Genomic DNA, 21064 nt, shown 5'->3' on the forward strand with positions numbered 1-21064 from the left:
TGCTGACAAACCTAGAAACATCATTGGGGCGAACTGGGATTTGAACCCACAATCATAGGTTTCTGGCGTGCCCAAGGGACGCAGCCTTAGATGACTGGGCAGTGGAGTTAACTGACTGTACATGTCCAGTTTCCACCATTGCAAAACTAGGCTGGGATTATGGAGTTATAGTTTGGCTGGACTAACGAGTCTATGCATAGTCCTATCAAAATCACCCAACAAAATTGACATCCGGATGTAAACAACATGGATTTCAATATGCAGATTTCGGTCGACTGCAGGATTTGCAAAGCATGTGTACTGCCAACTGGGTGTCGACAGATATTTTCCAAATCTTGTCATGTTTTTAATCAAGTTTCTCAAATGATTTGATATACTTCGTGAGGTAAGACCCGTTTTATGACAATATAGATCTTGATTGATCGTCTTGTTTGGATGCTGCCATTTTGTTAGAAGCAAATGCAAATGATATGAGAAGTGGAATCTGACTGGTCAACAGGAGGGTAACTCAAAATAACCACTGGTGGTGCTACGATCGAGCCCAGGAATTCCAGCCTAGTTTGGCAACAGTGGAAACTGGACTTTTAAAGTCAGTTAACTCTCTTGCCTCGCGAAGATGCGGGACGATGACTGTGGTATATTCAGCCAGGTTGATGCAGCATCAGTGCACATGTAAACACACAAAGTATTGGCCCACAGTGGCTGATTTTATCCTTGCAGGTGATACATAGTGTATCAGCAAGTCCGTACTACACAGCGTTACTTTCCTACTCCCGAGACTTTATCAATCTCATTAAAATCAGATCTTAGTTCTTGCTATCGCTAAACAAAGATCTGAGGACATCCCATTACGGGTCACGTCAGACTGACCTTTCATCTAACCAATCAGAGCGTCGCAAACCAGATCATGTTAGTGACAGTCGGAATGTGTTTTCAACAACGAAATATTTAACACGGGGTATTCCGAACGACAGTTACAGGTTTTATGATTATATCCATTACAATCTAGGCCATCTATGAGCCATTCCAGAATGTTCTTCTTATCAGCTTTAAATTTTTTAATCAATAATACATAGTCGCCAGTTTGAAACTAGTGTCTTAAAGCTCGAGAAAGCTGCCTTCTGATTGGCTAAATTCGATTTCTTGTCAGTCATTTCATTGGTCGGTAAAAATTTGCGAAAGGTCGTTCTGACGTGACCCGTAATGGGATGTCCTCAGATCTTTGTTTAGTGGTAGCGAAAACTAAGATCTGATTTTAATGAGATTGGAGACTTTATCATCATCATATTGTGGATGGTGAAGCCTCTTATGCAGTATTTCTAATGGTGCCATGAAGCACACTGACTGGCTGGCCACTGAACCATGTTTGTTGCTAGGTTTAAACTAGAAAAGACAATAAATATTTTAAATTGGAACAATCAACTACTGGCTGCTTTATCCTATTTATCAATTGTTATTCAACTGAGCAAAGTGACATACACAAAAACTATACATGGAACTTTATTTTAACCAACCAAACAACACATTTCTTAATATATTTATCCATTTGCCCAACACGATGACCAACATTACTGGTACCCAACTTTCAGCGGCAGTTTCTGTGGCTGCTTGGCGAGACTCCACGCCCTCATCCCTGGTCAACAGAATGTTTTTCCTTCATGGTGTTAGAGCAGATCTGTTGAACTACCACACTGTTACAGCTCCATTTATCCATATCTCTCACACAGCCACAGAGTAAAGCAGTCCCCTTGATCAACACCCCGATCTTCACCTGCCATCGATGTGCTTATCCCGGGCAATAACAGATTCATCAAATTTGATCATGAAGGTGGTCCCCTTGTGCCAGTGGACGGTGACCTTGGCAGGCTGAAACAGAGAGCGTCATTCTGGAATTGACAAGCTTACACGTCCGGATCAGATGTCAGTAACTATGGATACCAGATAAAAAAAAAAGAGTCATCAGGAGATGACATATCCCGCTGTTCTGGTGTAATTCGGAAATGTTTGGCTACTAATACCCCACTTTTGTTTCTTTGCCAATTTGATACCTTCAGTTCAGTGAAGAAAAAGATAATGCTGTTCAGTATTTTTCAAAATCCAAAATCATCAAAAGGTGCCAGTTCACCACTAGACTGATCTGCATAGAAAGTTTCAACAAGAAATATTCAACGGTATTGGAGTTCTGCTCCAGAAACCAGCACAATCCTTATTTTCAGTAAAGTCCAACTTGTCACCATGAAAACATAAAAAAATCAACAACAAAAAAAAATCCCAAATCATCAAAAGGCGCTATGTTCACCACTAGTCTCCTCTGAATAGCAAGTTTCAAAGAAATATTTAATGGTTTTGAAGTTGTGCTCTGGAAACATAAAAAACAACTTGTTTTCATCATGAAAATCATGAAAGAAAACAAAATATAAAGAACAAAATCCCAAATCATCAAAAGGCACCAGTTCCCCACTAGACTGATCTGCATAGAAAGTTTCAACAAGAAATATCTAACAGTTCTGGAGTCCGGCTGACGGACATGGTGATTGCAATATCCCCCTTTTTTAAACAACAATAAAACAAAACGTCCATTATTTCCAACCCTAAACTCAAAAGTTCTGCTCAGGTACAATTACTGTACGTTTTAGGCCTGATAATTCATAACATTCATAAAGGCAAAAAGAAAACACTCACAAAATTTGCCCCATTTAATACTGCTTCCAGGATCCCAGCTGTAAATGCTGCACAGTTCAAGTTGCCTGCAACACAAAGTCACAGTCAGATCCACGGATACCTGGACAACACACCATCACACACTGATTGTCAACACATCCCCTCTCAACCCTCACAAAGTCACAGATCCACGGATACCTGGACAACACACCATCACACACTGATTGTCAACACATCCCCTCTCAACCTCACAAAGTCACAGTCAGATCCACGGATACCTGGACAACACACCATCACACACTGATTGTCAACACATCCCCTCTCACCCTCACAAAGTCACAGTCAGATCCACGGATACCTGGACAACACACCATCACACACTGATTGTCAACACATCCCCTCTCAACCTCACAAAGTCACAGTCAGATCCACGGGTACCTGGACAACACACCATCACACACTGATTGTCAACACATCCCCTCTCAACCTGAGAAAGCCACAGTCAGATCCACGGGTACCTGGACAACACACCATCACACACTGATTGTCAACACATCCCCTCTCAACCTCACAAAGTCACAGTCAGATCCACGGGTACCTGGACAACACACCATCACACACTGATTGTCAACACATCCCCTCTCAACCTGAGAAAGCCACAGTCAGATCCACAGGTACCTGGACAACACACCATCACACACTGATTGTCAACACATCCCCTCTCACCCTCACAAAGTCACAGTCAGATCCACGGATATCTGGACAACACACCATCACACACTGATTGTCAACACATCCCCTCTCACCCTCACAAAGTCACAGTCAGATCCACGGATACCTGGACAACACACCATCACACACTGATTGTCAACACATCCCCTCTCACCCTCACAAAGTCACAGTCAGATCCACGGATACCTGGACAACACACCATCACACACTGATTGTCAACACATCCCCTCTCAACCTCACAAAGTCACAGTCAGATCCACGGATACCTGGACAACACACCATCACACACTGATTGTCAACACATCCCCTCTCAACCATCACAAAGTCACAGTCAGATCCACGGGTACCTGGACAACACACCATCACACACTGATTGTCAACACATCCCCTCTCAACCTCACAAAGTCACAGTCAGATCCACGGATACCTGGACAACACACCATCACACACTGATTGTCAACACATCCCCTCTCACCCTCACAAAGTCACAGTCAGATCCACGGGTACCTGGACAACACACCATCACACACTGATTGTCAACACATCCCCTCTCAACCTCACAAAGTCACAGTCAGATCCACGGGTACCTGGACAACACACCATCACACACTGATTGTCAACACATCCCCTCTCAACCTGAGAAAGTCACAGTCAGATCCACGGGTACCTGGACAACACACCATCACACACTGATTGTCAACACATCCCCTCTCACCCTCACAAAGTCACAGTCAGATCCACGGGTACCTGGACAACACACCATCACACACTGATTGTCAACACATCCCCCTCTCAACCTGAGAAAGTCACAGTCAGATCCACGGGTACCTGGACAACACACCATCACACACTGATTGTCAACACATCCCCTCTCAACCTCACAAAGTCACAGTCAGATCCACGGGTACCTGGACAACACACCATCACACACTGATTGTCAACACGTCACAGTCAGATCCACGGGTACCTGGACAACACACCATCACACACTGATTGTCAACACATCCCCTCTCAACCTCACAAAGTCACAGTCAGATCCACGGGTACCTGGACAACACACCATCACACACTGATTGTCAACACATCCCCTCTCAACCTCACAAAGTCACAGTCAGATCCACAGGTACCTGGACAACACACCATCACACACTGATTGTCAACACATCCCCTCTCAACCTCACAAAGTCACAGTCAGATCCACGGGTACCTGGACAACACACCATCACACACTGATTGTCAACACATCCCCTCTCAACCTGAGAAAGTCACAGTCAGATCCACGGGTACCTGGACAACACACCATCACACACTGATTGTCAACACATCCCCTCTCAACCATCACAAAGTCACAGTCAGATCCACGGGTACCTGGACAACACACCATCACACACTGATTGTCAACACATCCCCTCTCAACCTCACAAAGTCACAGTCAGATCCACGGATACCTGGACAACACACCATCACACACTGATTGTCAACACATCCCCTCTCAACCTGAGAAAGTCACAGTCAGATCCGTGGGTACCTGGACAACACACCATCACACACTGATTGTCAACACATCCCCTCTCAACCTCACAAAGTCACAGTCAGATCCACGGATACCTGGACAACACACCATCACACACTGATTGTCAACACATCCCCTCTCAACCTCACAAAGTCACAGTCAGATCCACGGATACCTGGACAACACACCATCACACACTGATTGTCAACACATCCCCTCTCAACCTCACAAAGTCACAGTCAGATCCACGGATACCTGGACAACACACCATCACACACTGATTGTCAACACATCCCCTCTCAACCTCACAAAGTCACAGATCCACGGATACCTGGACAACACACCATCACACACTGATTGTCAACACATCCCCTCTCAACCATCACAAAGTCACAGATCCACGGATACCTGGACAACACACCATCACACACTGATTGTCAACACATCCAATTTCACCCTCACAAAGTCACAGTCAGATCCACGGATACCTGGACAACACACCATCACACACTGATTGTCAACACATCCCCTCTCAACCTCACAAAGTCACAGTCAGATCCACGGATACCTGGACAACACACCATCACACACTGATTGTCAACACATCCCCTCTCAACCTCACAAAGTCACAGTCAGATCCACGGATACCTGGACAACACACCATCACACACTGATTGTCAACACATCCCCTCTCAACCTCACAAAGTCACAGTCAGATCCACGGGTACCTGGACAACACACCATCACACACTGATTGTCAACACATCCCCTCTCACCCTCACAAAGTCACAGTCAGATCCAAGGATACCTGGACAACGCACCATCACACACTGATTGTCAACACATCCCCTCTCACCCTCACAAAGTCACAGTCAGATCCACGGATACCTGGACAACACACCATCACACACTGATTGTCAACACATCCCCTCTCAACCTCACAAAGTCACAGATCCACGGATACCTGGACAACACACCATCACACACTGATTGTCAACACATCCCCTCTCACCCTCACAAAGTCACAGTCAGATCCACAGCTACCCAAAGACTATAAGCATATGAACTGCTCATCCCAAGTGCGTGTCTAAGTTACCTTTATCTTTAGGTACCGATATGAACTTGTTCACCATAGACTCCTTTTCTATTATATAATCTGTCACAGGATTAAGGAACGAGTTGAGATTGGATAAACAATGTGATTAAGGAGAAACCAATAACCAATAAATAGAGGATATTCTATAAGTCTTCATGACATACTATGTTTACGGCACGAGTGTCGTAAACATAGTATGACATGAACACAAATAAAATGTTCTATTTATAACAGTGACTATTTGAGTGTTTACCTATAAGGACAGCAACATCAGTGGAACCACAATTTGTCGAATGCCGTCAACAATGTCATCCAGATGACGGAAACAATACACTGTTTTCTCATGACACGATTTTTATGAACCCCAATATATTTGCCCTCGTAGGTAATAAATCTTCATATTTAACCTTGTTGAAATTCCTTTCAGATTATAAAGTTCTGGCTCTGTGGTATAATCTTATTGTTTCCACCCCTGACTCAAACCTGACAACCCTTCGCCAACACAGAAGAAGGATACATGTTCTCTCGTCATCGTTGGCATGCTCCAGTTTGTCAGCCTCCTTTCCAAATAATGTCTGTAACAAGTAAAAATACAGATTATTGATAGGAACTGATGAACCATAGTGGCAGGTCCAGATGCTGACAGTGGGACATGTGTCCAGTCTGTAGAATCAGTTCATTGCACTTAACATAGCCATCAGAGAGAGCTACTTTCCCAAGTTATCACATAGCAGCATATAAAGGTAATATCACCATGCTTTCTCCATGGCAAATAACAGAGTTTGAGAGAGGTAAAACTGAACATGGCATCTGCAAAATGTTATCCATATAGCAAAACAGATACAAACATATCTAGACAATTACATGATTCCAAGAAACACACAAATACTCCAGGTACAGTTTTAGGGTCCCAGCACAAGTTTCACATTCCGTGAACTGCCAAAGTCTCAGCATGGTTGTACATTTAGCAGCTGGATATGCCACCTCATCACATGCCCTGTACATGCACCTGGTGACCTGACCTGTCCGCCTACACATGCCCCATATCCAGACCCTGGTGACCTGAACTGTCCACCTACACATGCCCTATTTATCTAACCCCAACACATTGAAGGAAATCTTGTTTGTCGGCCGGCTGAACACAAGATCCTGTTATATACGGGATACAAGTGATGGCAGCAGTTCACACAGAAGGCATTTACAAACACGAGTTGAAGGTGAGACCTAGAACCTAGCAAACTGGTGGACAAGAACAATTGAATGGTGAGCTGGACTGACCTTCCAGACATTGGACTTGATGAAGATGAGCATCTGCAGCAGCTTGATTTCGCGCTTGAATCCTTTCTCACGGAGAAAGAGGACATCAAGCAGATGGGATCCAACATGCTGGCCTAACTCTGCAAGTCTGTGGAGGAGGAAACAAGAAATAGATCATAGTCCTCCACCTCCCACTCTACTGGTCCGCTTCCCACTCTACTGGTCCACCTCCCGCTCTACTGGTCCCTCTCCCACTCTACTAGTTTGTCTCCCCCTCTAGCGGTCAACCACTCACTCTACTGGTCCACCTCCCACTCTACTGGTCCACCTCCCACTCTACTGGTCCACCTCCCACTCTACTGGTTCACCTCTCACTCTACTGGTCAACCTCTCACTCTACTGGTCAACCTCTCACTCTACTGGTCAACCTCTCACTCTACTGGTCCACCTCCGATTCTACTGGTCCACCTCCCACTCTACTGGTCCATCTCCCACTCTACTGGTCCACCTCCCACTCTACTGGTCCACCTCCCACTCTACTGGTTCACCTCTCACTCTACTGGTCAACCTCTCACTCTACTGGTCCACCTCCGATTCTACTGGTCCACCTCTCACTCTACTGGTCAACCTCCCACTTTACTGGTCCACCTCTCACTCTACTGGTCCACCTCCGATTCTACTGGTCAACCTCCAACTTTACTGGTCCACCTCTCACTCTACTGGGCCAACTCCCACTCTACTGGACCACCTCCAACTCTACTGGTCCCCCTCACACTCCACCTCCCCCTCCACTGGTCCCCCTCCCCCTCTACTGGTCCACCTCCCCCTCTACTGGTACACCTCTCAATCTACTGGTCCACCTCCCCCTCCACTGGTCCACCTCTCACTCCACTGGTCCCCCTCCCCCTCTACTGGTCCACCTCTCACTCCACTGGTCCCCCTCCCCCTCTACTGGTCCACCTCCCCCTCTACTGGTACACCTCTCAATCTACTGGTCCACCTCCCCCTCCACTAGTCCACCTCTCACTCCACTGGTCCCCCTCCCCCTCTACTGGTCCACCTCTCACCCTACTGGTCCACCTCCCCCTCTACTGGTCCACCTCTCAATCTACTGGTCCACCTCTCAATCTACTGGTCCACCTCCCCCTCCACTAGTCCACCTCTCACTCCACTGGTCCCCCTCCCCCTCTACTGGTCCACCTCTCAGCCTACTGGTCCACCTCCCCCTCTACTGGTACACCTCTCAATCTACTGGTCCACCTCAGGCTCTACTGGTCCACCTCCCCATCTACTGAACCACCCCCTGCTCTACAGATGCACCCCTACTCTACTGGTCCACCCCCTGCTCTACTGATCCACCCTCTACTCTCCTGGTCCATCTCCAACCCTATCTCCCGCTCTACTGCTTTGCCTCCCACTCTACTGGTCCACGTTCCATTCTACTGGTCAACCTCCCGCTCCACCTCCACCTCCACCTCCAACTCTACTTGTCCACCTCACGCTCTACTGGTCCACCTCCCCTTCTACTGAACCACCCCCTGCTCTACTGATCCACCCCTACTCTACTGGTCCACCCCCTGCTCTACTGATCCACCCCTACTCTACTGGTCCACCCCTGCTCTACTGATCCACCCTTTACTCTCCTGGTCCATCTCCAACTCTATCTCCCGCTCTACTGCTTTGCCTCCCACTCTACTGGTCCACCTGCTACTCCACTGGTCCATGTTCCATTCTACTGGTCAACCTCCCGCTCCACCTCCAACTCTACTGGTCCACCTCCCTCTCCAATGATCCACCTCCCACTCCAATGGTCCACCTCCCTCTCCAATGGTCCACCTCCCACTCTACTGGTCCACCTCCCTCTCCAATGGCCCACCTCCAACTCCAATGGTCCACCTCCAACTCTACTGGTCCGCCTCCCTCTCCAATGGCCCACCTCCCACTCCAATGGTCCACCTCCCACTCTACTGGTCCACCTCCCTCTCCAATGGCCCACCTCCCTCTCCAATGGTCCACCTCCCTCTCCAATGGCCCACCTCCCACTCCAATGGTCCACCTCCCTCTCCAATGGTCCACCTCCAACTCTACTGGTCCACCTCCCTCTCCAATGGCCCACCTCCCACTCCAATGGTCCACCTCCCTCTCCAATGGTCCACCTCCAACTCTACTGGTCCACCTCCTGCTCCACATCCCACTCTACTGGTCCACCTCCCTCTCCAATGGTCCACCCCCGCTCTACTGGTCCACCTCCCACTCCAATGGTCCACCCCCCGCTCTAGTGGTCCACCTCCCTCTCTACTGGTCCATCTCCCGCTCTACTGGTCCACCTCCCTCTCCAATGGTCCACCTCCCTCTCTACTGGTCCACCTCCCACTCTATGGATCCACCTTCTGCTCTACTGGTCCATCTCCCACTCTACTGGTCCATCTCCCTCTCCAATGGTCCACCTCCCTCTCTACTGGTCCACCTCCCACTCTATGGATCCACCTTCTGCTCTACTGGTCCATCTCCCACTCTACTGGTCCACCTCCCACTAAACTGGTCCATCCCAGCTCCAGTCATATACTCACTTGTTCTGGAGTTCAGGCACAGTGTAGACTCTGTTCTGACAATACTGGACGATCTCGGAGAACAGCAGTGCAAAGGTTGCGATATTCACCTGAAACAGACATACAAATGCATAAAACATAAAAATAAAAACATTTTCAACAGAAATATACATATCAGTATATATGTCAGTATAGATCTGGATGATGGATTGCTTTTTAGAAGCTGGAAAGCTTTGTATAAGCATGTTTGAAACAAGAATAAGAAATGCAAAGTGTGAGATAGGATAAGTCTCTGACATAAAGATTCATGATTACGCCATCAATATGCCAAATAAGCAGGTACACCTGTCAGAACATTCCTGACACTATCACCTTCATGCCATATTTTTTCTGTATCACTACATGTATATACCGTAGTTTATTGATGGCAGCATCTAATCATGCTCATTACAGAGGGGTATGCATCAAAGGGAACAGGACAGAGCTCTAGATAAGTTGTTGGTTATTTGGATATTTTACCCTGGGGTTGGATTTTCCTTGGGAATCCTCAATGTTTAGAGGGTATACAAGTTTACATACCCACCTGTTTCCATCCTCTGTATAAAACCTACACTAACCCCAGGGCCCATCCACACAGTGTTTGCTATCTTAAATTACCTGCCCTTGATTTTCACGAACTTTTTACCAACCAATCTAACGTCAAGATAAGGAAAGAAAATGGGTTACGGAAGTAAGTCGTATTGCCTAGAAACCAAAGCCACTGCCCTGTTTTTATGGCCATGAACACATCCTTGCCACCCAAAATTTTTTGGAGGGCTTTCTTTTGACTGACAGTCAGTTTTTCAACATTCAATTTCTCGCAAACTCTATCGTAATTAATGGGACTGGTTGCTATGTTGTTAATACCGCCAACCCCACATTGAGGGTGGTTTTAACTCGCATTCTGATTGGTACGTTAGACCTAGGAGCATAGCGAATCAAACTCACTGAAGGAAATGAAGACAATCCAGTGAGTGACACCATGAGCACCAATCCACGCAATTGGGATACGATGACATGCATCAACCAAGTCAGCGAACCTGATGACACGATCCCATTAGTAGCCTCTCGCGACAAGCCTTTTATCATGTTTATGGCAAGCATGGGTTGCTGAAAACCTATTCTACCCCAGATCTTCACAGGTCTCTAACAGTTGTAATATACGCAATCGTTTTATCTAATAGTTGTAATATATACATTAGTTTTATGTCAATAGCATATTTATATTTACATAAAGTGTATTTTATACAAATATGCAGCTTATCTCAAGCTCTGTAGGAGAAGACAAATGAAACATTTGTTGGAGGGTTGTCTTAGGAAGGCAAAGGAAAGTACACGTCTAGGAATAACACATCAACCTAGTGTAATTCAATCACACCTACCTTTTACATGTATTGAACTGGCCAGATAGAGAATTTAACTGACACAAGATTCATGTACGACTGATTCAGTGAGTTTGGCTTTACCATATTTTAAGCAGTATTCCAGTTCTATTATGGCGTGTCAGCTAAATGTGGGAGGTAAGCCCAAAGTGATGCAGATGTTATAAGTTGACCACTTAGGTGGAATCCATGAGCATTTGACAAACCAAATATATAATCAAGCGAATCTGGGATTCGAAACCATGATCATATTTGAATGGTTTGAATGTTTTTCTAACCACAAAAGAAATGTCAGTTATGCATGGTTACATGCAAAAGTACAAATTGAATACTTTTCATAATTCAAACAGCCATATCTTTTTGCATCACTCAGGACCCGTATGGGAATTATTGTCATTCTTTTCCAATCTGTCAGCTCATAGGAATATAATGTGTCTTGTAAAACCCCCTTACATAGTAACTGTCTATGTGTAAATAGTTAAACTAGCTCTTGATTGCATGCTGGAATATATCCATATCTACACAAGAACTCAGTGTCTGAAATATCAAACAAGCTTTAAGATTCACTGTTGATCAACAAGGTGTCAATGACACAAACGTTTATGATGGTGAGTTGATGGGTCTTGTGGGTGTGTACAAAAGCAATAAGGGGAAGCAATCAGTGAAAGGGAAGCAATGAAAATAAACATTTTGTTGTACTGCTACAACAGGAAGGGCCACACAAAAGGGGTAAAACATGCTAAATTGTTATGTCTTGCATCCTAGTAAATTTACAGGTGGCAGAAGACATAGCTGCACACAGCAATAACACAGACTTTAGTTGAGATCACAGTCAAATAACATTAATTAAGGCAACACGTATGACTGCCAATAGACCAAGGAAGACATTACTACCAGACTCCACAGACATACCATGATAGGCCATTACAACCATGCATTCTTTCTTCAATCATACTGATGCAGCTGTAGGTATGTTGGCATAAACATTGAGTTCACAAAAATCCAGATTCGTCGTTATTATCTGTACACCAAAGACCTAAGGATCTATATTTACAAAAATGGTCATTGCAAGTTTTATGTTCAGAAAAATGTAATTATGACAAGCTTTTTATGACAAATATGTCATAGAATACAATTTGCTTGATATAAATTCTAAAAGTGTTAGAATAGCCTTAGCACAATTAAGATGCAGCTCTCATAGACTTATGATTAAAGTTGTCATACATCTGAACATTGCTAGAGAATTGAGAATTTGTATGAAATGGGATTGAATTTTCATTTTCATCTATCAAATAATATTTAGTTGATGACATGATTTACATAACCATAGTAATTCCTAATTATTGTCATGGATTGATTGATCATACTTATATTTAAATGGAGCAGTTTAAAACAATGATTTAAAACACATATGTAAATAAAGATGAGAGGGTAATGCAAAAAAAGAAATTTCTGCATCAGTATCAATTTTGATAATGTTGTTCTGAACAAGCAACAGTGTTTCAGGGTCCTTGTTGTATGATATGGGGACAGTGATGGTGCATGGCTGGTGACTGTGGGATAGGGACTGTGACTCAGGGAGAGACGGACTAACTCACTCCAGGCTTCTCTGGATACAATGGCTGTCAAAGTATAGATACAAAAGTCTACTTCAGCACATCATACAAGCTGTCTTATTTAGGCAGCAGTTGAAAGCTATTAATTCCACAAGTTAACAGAAAAACAAACATTTGGAATCCTCCTGTCACCATCATGCCCACGTTACATGGATCCATTATCATGCAAATCAAACAACTCAATCAACACATAACCTATTAATATTCATCATACAAGTAATTCAGGGGCTCACTTCAGTAGTGCAGTGTTATGTTATGTGCAGTCCATGTGCACGTCTCATGGCTTCAGCAAACACTTTCATCACGACACTAGCCTATTGACTCCGTTCATGTATTGCATGGGTGATACTGGAACGTGATGTGCCTTAGGGTTTTTTGAATTACTATAGATTAGCTAAATGGACACCATTCTAACGGCTCCCTAAGTCTAAACGTATTGTGGAAGTCAATAGATGTGTAACAAATAATTCACTCAACATAAATCATAAATTTGCCTTGCTGACATTATCAACGTGCACGAAAACTGAGGGCGTTTCTTGTAGCAGATATAAACAACTACTATTTTTCTGGTTAACAAACAAGTGACTACGATGTGCATTAGCCATTTCGTGAAAAGTATGCGGGTCCAAGTATGCAAACCTCGGGTTTTCCTTTCCCGAGATTCTTGTCAAGGTTCGAAGGCTTTTGTCGTGTCAAAGAAGACATTTTCAGGAAGTGGTTGAAACCGGAAGTAACGCCACTACGTTTGCACTAAAAGTTGCAACAATTTAACGAAATTGGAATCTGGTATTGAAACCCAGGGGGAAAATGTGCAACGTGTGTTATATTTCTAGGAATGACAATGGTGCCGTAAAAACATTATTTACCTTTTAAACACACACACTATTTTTAGTTCGCCAAGAAAATCTGTTTGGCCGAGAGCGTTCGTAAAATTCCGAAACATTAATAGTAATACCGTTCATATGGTTCATGACTTCTTCTTACAGTGATTCATGTGTCAGAAGAGGGACTGATGTTAACGTCATTTATGCGGATAGGCTCTGATGTTAACGCCATGTATCAAAAGAGGGGCTGATGGTAACGCCATGTATCAGAAGAAGGGCTGATGTTAACGCCATGTATCAAAAGAGGGGCTGATGGTAACGCCATGTATCAGAAGAAGGGCTGATGTTAACACTTTGTATCAGAAGAAGGGCTGATGGTAACGCCATGTATCAGAAGAGGGGCTGATGGTAACACTATGTGTCAGAAGAGGGTCTGACGTTAACGTCATTTATGCGGATAGGGTCTGATGTTAACGCCATGTATCAAAAGAGGGGCTGATGTTAACGCTATGTATCAAAAGAGGGTCTGATGTTAACGCCATGTATCAGAAGAAGGGCTGATGTCAACACTATGTATCAGAAGTCGGGCTGATGGTAACGCCATGTATCAGAAGAGGGGCTGATGGTAACGTCATGTATCAGAAGAGGGGCTGATGGTAACGTCATGTATCAGAAGAAGGGCTAATGGTAACGCCATGTATCAGAAGAGGGTTTGATGTTAACCGTTTGTATCAGAAAAGGGGATGATGTTAACGCCATGTATCAGAAAAGGGTTTGATGTTAACGGTTTGTATCAGAAAAGGGGATGATGGTAACGCCATGTATCAGAAGAAGGGCTGATGTTAACGTCATGTATCAGAAGAAGGGCTGATGTTAACGTCATTTATCCGGATAGGGGCTGATGTTAACGCCATGTATCAGAAGAGGGGCTGATGTTAACGCCATGTATCAGAAGAAGGGCTGATGTTAACGCCATGCATCAGAAGAGGGGCTGATGTTAACGCCATGTATCAGAAGAGGGGCTGATGTTACCGCCATGTATCAGAAGAAGGGCTGATGTTAACGCCATGTATCAGAAGAAGGGCTGATGTTAACGCCATGTATCAGAAGAGGGGCTGATGTTGACGTCATGTATCAGATCTATGTCAAGGCCCCGGAATCACGTGCCTCACATTCCCGTCTCAATAAGAGGAACTTTGACCCCTCCGACTGAAATGAAAGCTATCCAGGACGGCGGTGCGCTTAGATGTTTTGGTTAAAATCACATTTAAGAAATGCTGGAGTTTACAAAACCACATGTTTCAACCGGTTCCCCTAAAGAGGTGCATTACAGAAAGCGATTAGACAATGTCTTGACGCCACAAAGTCATCCTGTTAATTGGGAAAACCGCAACGTAAGTATTCTCCAAAACATTAGACAGACTGTAAAGACAGTTAAAGGATCTGTACGGGACTGGGCGTTGGAGGAGCTGTATATTGGACAAGGCGTTGGAGGAGCTGTATATGGGACAAGACGTTGGAGGAGCTGTATATGGGACAAGGCGTTGGAGGAACTGTATATGGGACAAGATGTCAGAGGGGCTGTATGAGACAAGACGTCAGAGGGGCTGTATGGGACAAGACGTCAGAGGGGCTGTATGGGGCAAGACGTCAGAGGGTCTGTATGAGACAAGACGTCAGAGGTCGGTATGAGACAAGACGTCAGAGGGGCTGTATGAGACAAGACATTAAAGGGGCTGTATGGGACAAGATGTCAGAGGGGCTGTATGAGACAAGACGTCAGAGGGGCTGTATGAGACAAGACGTCAGAGGGGCTGTATGGGTCAGAGGGCCTTTTTTGGACAAGACGTCAGAGGGGCTGTATGAGACAAGACGTCAGAGGGGCTGTATGGGACAACGGTAGAGGGGCTGTATGAGACAAGACGTCAGAGGGGCTGTATGAGACAAGACGTCAGAGGGGCTGTATGGGACAACGGTAGAGGGGCTGTGTGGAACAAGACGTCAGAGGGCTGAATGGGACAAGACGTCAGAGGGGCTGTTTGAGACAAGACGTCAGAGGGGCTGTATGGGACAACGGTAGAGGGGCTGTATGAGACAAGACGTCAGAGGGGCTGAATGGGACAAGACGTCCGAGGGCTGTATGGGACAAGACGTCAGAGGGGCTGTATGGGACAAGACGTCAGAGGGGCTGTATGGGACAACGGTAGAGGGGCTGTGTGGAACAAGACGTCAGAGGGCTTAATGGGACAAGACGTCAGAGGGGCTGTATGAGACAAGACGTCAGAGAGGCTGTATGGGACAACGGTAGAGGGGCTGTGTGGAACAAGACGTCAGAGGGCTGAATGGGACAAGACGTCAGAGGGGCTGTTTGAGACAAGACGTCAGAGGGGCTGTATGGGACAACGGTAGAGGGGCTGTATGAGACAAGACGTCAGAGGGCTGAATGGGACAAGACGTCAGAGGGGCTGTTTGAGACAAGACGTCAGAGGGGCTGTATGGGACAACGGTAGAGGGGCTGTATGAGACAAGACGTCAGAGGGGCTGAATGGGACAAGACGTCCGAAGGCTGTATGGGACAAGACGTCAGAGGGGCTGTATGGGACAAGACGTCAGAGGGGCTGTATGGGACAACGGTAGAGGGGCTGTGTGGAACAAGACGTCTGAGGGCTGTATGGGAGAAGACGTCAGAGGGACTGTATGAGGCAAGACGTCAGAGGGGCTGTATGGGACAAGACATTAAAGGGGCTGTATGAAACAAGACGTCAGAAAGTTGTATGACAAGACGTCAGATGGCTTATGGGACAAGATGTCAGAGGGGCTGTATGAGCCAACACGTCAGAGGGGCTGTATGGGACAAGACGTCCGAGGGCTGTATGGGACAAGACGTCAGAGGGGCTGTATGGGACAAGACGTCAGAGGGGCTGTATGGGACAACGGTAGAGGGGCTGTGTGGAACAAGACGTCAGAGGGCTTAATGGGACAAGACGTCAGAGGGGCTGTATGAGACAAGACGTCAGACGGGCTGTATGGGACAACGGTAGAGGGGCTGTGTGGAACAAGACGTCAGAGGGCTGAATGGGACAAGACGTCAGAGGGCTTATGGGACAAGACGTCCGAGGGCTGTATCGGACAAGACGTCAGAGGGGCTGTATGAAACAAGACGTCCGAGGGCTTATGGGACAACGGTAGAAAGGGCTGTGTGGAACAAGACGTCTGAGGGCTGTATGGGAGAAGACGTCAGAGGGGCTGTATGGGACAAGATGTCAGAGGGGCTGTATGGGACAAGACGTCAGAGGGGCTGTATGAAACAAGTCGTCAGAGGGGCTGTATGAAACAAGACGTCAGAGGGCTTATGGGACAAGATGTCAGAGGGGTTGTATGAGGCAAGATGTCAGAGGGGCTGTATGAGGCAAGATGTCAGAGGGGCTGTATGGGACAAGACGTCAGAGGGGCTGTATAGGACAAGACGTCAGAGGGTTTGTATGAGACAAGACGTCAGAGGGGCTGTATGAGACAAGACGTCAGAGGGGCTGTATGGGACAAGACGTCAGAGGGGCTGTATGAAACAAGACGTCAGAAAGCTGTATGACACAAGACGTCAGAGGGCTAATGGGACAAGATGTCAGAGGGGCTGTATGAGGCAAGATGTCAGAGGGGCTGTTTAGTGGCAAGACGTCAGAGGGGCTGTATGGGACAAGACGTCAGAGGGGCTGTATGGGAGAAAACGTCAGAGGGGCTGTATGGGAGAAGACGTCAGAGGAGCTGTATGAGACAAGACGTCAGAGGAGCTGTATGAGAAAAGACGTCAGAGGGGCTGTATGGGACAAGACGTCAGAGGGCTTATGGGACAAGATGTCAGAGGGGCTGTATGAGGCAAGATGTCAGAGGGGCTGTATGAGGCAAGACGTCAGTGGGGCTGTATGGGACAAGACGTCAGAGGGGCTGTATGGGAGAAAACGTCAGAGGGGCTGTATGGGAGAAGACGTCAGAGGGTTTGTATGAGACAAGACGTCAGAGGGGCTGTATGAGAAGACGTCAGAGGGGCTGTATGGGACAAGACGTCAGAGGGGCTGTATGAGACAAGACGTCAGAGGGGCTGTATGAGGCAAGATGTCAGAGGGGCTGTATGGGACAAGACATTAAAGGGGCTGTATGAAACAAGACGTCAGAAAGTTTTATGACACAAGACGTCAGAGTGCTTATGGGACAAGATGTCAGAGGGGCTGTATGAGGCAAGATGTCAGAGGGGCTGTATGGGACAACGGTAGAGGGGCTGTATAGGACAAGACGTCAGAGGGGCTGTATGAGCCAACACGTCAGAGGGGCTGTATGGGACAAGACGTCAGAGGGCTGTATGGGACAAGACGTCAGAGGAGCTGTATGAAACAAGACGTCAGAGGGGCTGTATGAAACAAGACGTCAGAAAGCTGTATGACACAAGACGTCAGAGGGCGTATGGGACAAGATGTCAGAGGGGCTGTATGGGACAAGACGTCAGAGGGTTTGTATGAGACAAGACGTCAGAGGGGCTGTATGAGACAAGACGTCAGAGGGGCTGTATGGGACAAGACGTCAGAGGGGCTGTATGAAACAAGACGTCAGAAAGCTGTATGACACAAGACGTCAGAGGGCTTATGGGACAAGATGTCAGAGGGGCTGTATGAGGCAAGATGTCAGAGGGGCTGTATGGGACAAGACGTCAGAGGGGCTGTATGGGACAAGAAGTCCGAGGGCTGTATGGGACAAGACGTCCGAGGGCTGTATGGGACAAGACGTCAGAGGGGCTGTATGAGACAAGACGTCAGAGGGGCTGTATGGGACAAGACGTCAGAGGGGCTGTATGGGACAAGACGTCCGAGGGGCTGTATGAGACAAGACGTCCGAGGGCTGTATGGGACAAGACGTCTGAGGGCTGAATGGGACAAGACGTCAGAGGGGCTGTATGGGACAAGACGTCAAAGGGCTGTATTCGCCACTAATTTCCGCGATGTTACCAACATACAGTCCACTCACTCAATTTATCAATGTCCCTTTGGGGGTCCGGGTTAGAATAGGTCCACAGGTTCATGTGCTGGTCGTAAGAGGCGACTGAGTAGAACTGGCGATCAGACTTGGTTGATAGCGTGTGAAGGTACCCCGTACCTGGATCGTTGCTCGTAATATCAAGCACAGGATTGTCTGGTCCAGACTCGACTATTTACTGGCCGCCGTCATATAGCTGGAATATTTCTGAATGCGGCGAAACTCTATCAATGTATTAAACTTGATACTTGGTCAATCTACAAACAAACACACTATCAATGTATTAAACTTGATACTTGGTCAATCTACAAACAAACACACTAAAAATGTATTAAACTTGAGACTTGGTCAATAATCTTCAAAGACCTAAGACAAGGACGTTAACTGACTAACTAAAAGTCCAGTTTCAACTCTTGCCGAACTTGGATGGAATTTCAATGTTCGATCGTAGCGCCACCAGTGGTTGCTACGAGTTATGTCCCTTCTATGTCCCGCCTATTGACCAATCAGATTCCATCTCTCATATCACTTGTATTTGCTTCAAACCAAATGGCGGCGTCCAATCAAGACGATCTAATTGATAGTCAAGATATATATTGTAATGAAACGTGTCTTACCCCGCAATAAAATCACTTGAGCACCTAAATTAAAAACTTGAAAAGATTTGCAATCTGTCGATGCCTAATCCTGCAGTGGACCGAAATCTGCACGTTGAAATCCATGTTGTTTACGAACCGGATGTCTAGTTCGCTATGCGATTTTGATTGGACTATGCATAGACTCGTTAGTCCAGTCAAAATGTAACTCCGCAATTCCAGCCTAGTTCGGCAAGGGTGGAAACTGGACTTTTATAGTCAGTTAACGCCCTTGCCTCGGGAATATGAAAACTGCACTTTTTTAGTCAGTCAAAGCTATTGACTCTATCAATGTATTAAACTATAGACGTGGTCAGTAACACACACTACTGCGTAAACGGCTCATATACACTAACCTAAGAAGAACAGAAGCAGTATGCTTACATTCACAACTGGGTTTTTGCTGGAGATAATCGACTGATGCCAGGTTCCAGCGTTGCTCTACAAGGAAATGGCATTCTTATCGAAATGACGTCATTTCAAATGAATTGACAACATAGTTGGGACATAGCCCGCGTGACGCTCATGTGGCGTGCGACATTACTCAGCATATCTACATGCCCTGCGCCATCTGGCGGCCACGTTCAACCCCACTACAGACACATTTCAAGATGGCGGCCGCCGTCTGAGAGCGTCACGTGACCCACACCTTGTTGTCGTAGACAAGCGGGCTCGACCCCAGGAAACACGTTCGGATATTGAGGTCGGTCTGTGAAAGCAGGGAACACAACGGTGTTAACGTGTTTCATCTGTGCGGCAATCGACACATTTACTCAAATGTAGGCCTGGCGAAAGAACGGTCACATCTGCTGTGAATGACTTGACGTTTCACAAGGATTTCATCGATCACACCTTCTGCTTCGTCAACACAGACAACACAATCGTTTTAAACGACCGAAAAATGTTTTTTTGTCGCATACCTTGTTGGGTTAAATTCTTGATATACTAAACAGTAGGTCTTCAGAAACCCATGCTTGCCGTAAAAGGCAACTATGCTTGTCGTAGGATCGGGATCGGGTGGTCGGGTTCGTCGTTGACTCGGTTGATGCATGTCATCGTATCCCAATGGCGTAAATCGATGCTCATGATGTCAATCACTGGATTGTCTGGTCCAGACTCGATCATTTACAGACCGCCATCATAATGCTGGAATATTGCTGAGTGCGGCGTTAAACCACAAACAAACAAACAAACTAAACAGTATATATCCCCAAGTGCGAAAAGGTTTTGCAGTCGCCAGTAGCTTATAGTTTCACACATATATTAATCCGTGGATGTTCGGGAACTCTAATTTCAAATGACATTGAACAGTTATTAAGATATTTGAATTCCTTCCTTTTCCAACTAATTATTCCTGGAGCTTGAGGGAGAGGGAGACATAGAGAGAAGATGGAGATCAAATGGAGGAAAACAATTTAGTGGAACAAATGAAAAGTAGTCCCCAACTTGATCGCGTAGGATTCTATGGTAGAGTTGAGGTGAAATTGGGTTTAACGTCGCGTTTAAGATTAATGCACTTTCATCGCGATGAGCATGAATACACCACTCAGACACAGTATACTAACTCCGAGACGACCAGTCCCTGTTTTAGCCCCTTAATGACGAGCACCAAGTAGGGTAACAACAAGTACCATCTCTAAACGTCTTTTGGTATGACGAACACCTGCTCTCCGGGCAGACGATCTATCCACTAGACCACGGAGGCGGCATCTAATACCCCAGTCAAGGCATCTATCAA

General features: G+C 46.1%; 1 protein-coding gene and 1 long non-coding RNA gene across 3 annotated transcripts; both read right to left on the reverse strand.

Annotated features, from left to right (window-relative positions):
* Positions 1-1487: 1487 nt before the first annotated feature.
* Positions 1488-13586, reverse strand: LOC124125425 (trafficking protein particle complex subunit 5-like). 2 transcript variants are annotated; one of them, XM_046488734.2, is made up of 8 exons: positions 13485-13579; positions 12828-12851; positions 9830-9918; positions 7281-7407; positions 6520-6577; positions 6003-6062; positions 2683-2747; positions 1488-1866 (listed from the first exon to the last, which is right to left on the reverse strand). In XM_046488734.2, exons 1-8 carry the CDS (start codon positions 13548-13550, stop codon positions 1768-1770), a joined length of 588 nt encoding a protein of 195 aa, XP_046344690.1. In that variant the 5' UTR covers positions 13551-13579; the 3' UTR covers positions 1488-1767. The 2 variants fall into 2 exon arrangements, with proteins under 2 accessions (XP_046344690.1, XP_046344691.1); XM_046488735.2 differs by lacking the exon at positions 12828-12851 and having other exon boundaries at positions 13485-13586.
* Positions 2755-5996, reverse strand: LOC124125426. Its single transcript, XR_007222309.1, has 3 exons — positions 5363-5996; positions 4361-5210; positions 2755-4301 (listed from the first exon to the last, which is right to left on the reverse strand). It is a non-coding gene; the product is annotated as an uncharacterized LOC124125426 (long non-coding RNA).
* Positions 13587-21064: the final 7478 nt, after the last annotated feature.

Source organism: Haliotis rufescens, unplaced genomic scaffold (assembly GCF_023055435.1).
Source record: "Haliotis rufescens isolate VD_foot unplaced genomic scaffold, xgHalRufe1.0.p SCAF_2, whole genome shotgun sequence".
Taxonomy (NCBI): Eukaryota; Metazoa; Mollusca; class Gastropoda; order Lepetellida; family Haliotidae; genus Haliotis; species Haliotis rufescens.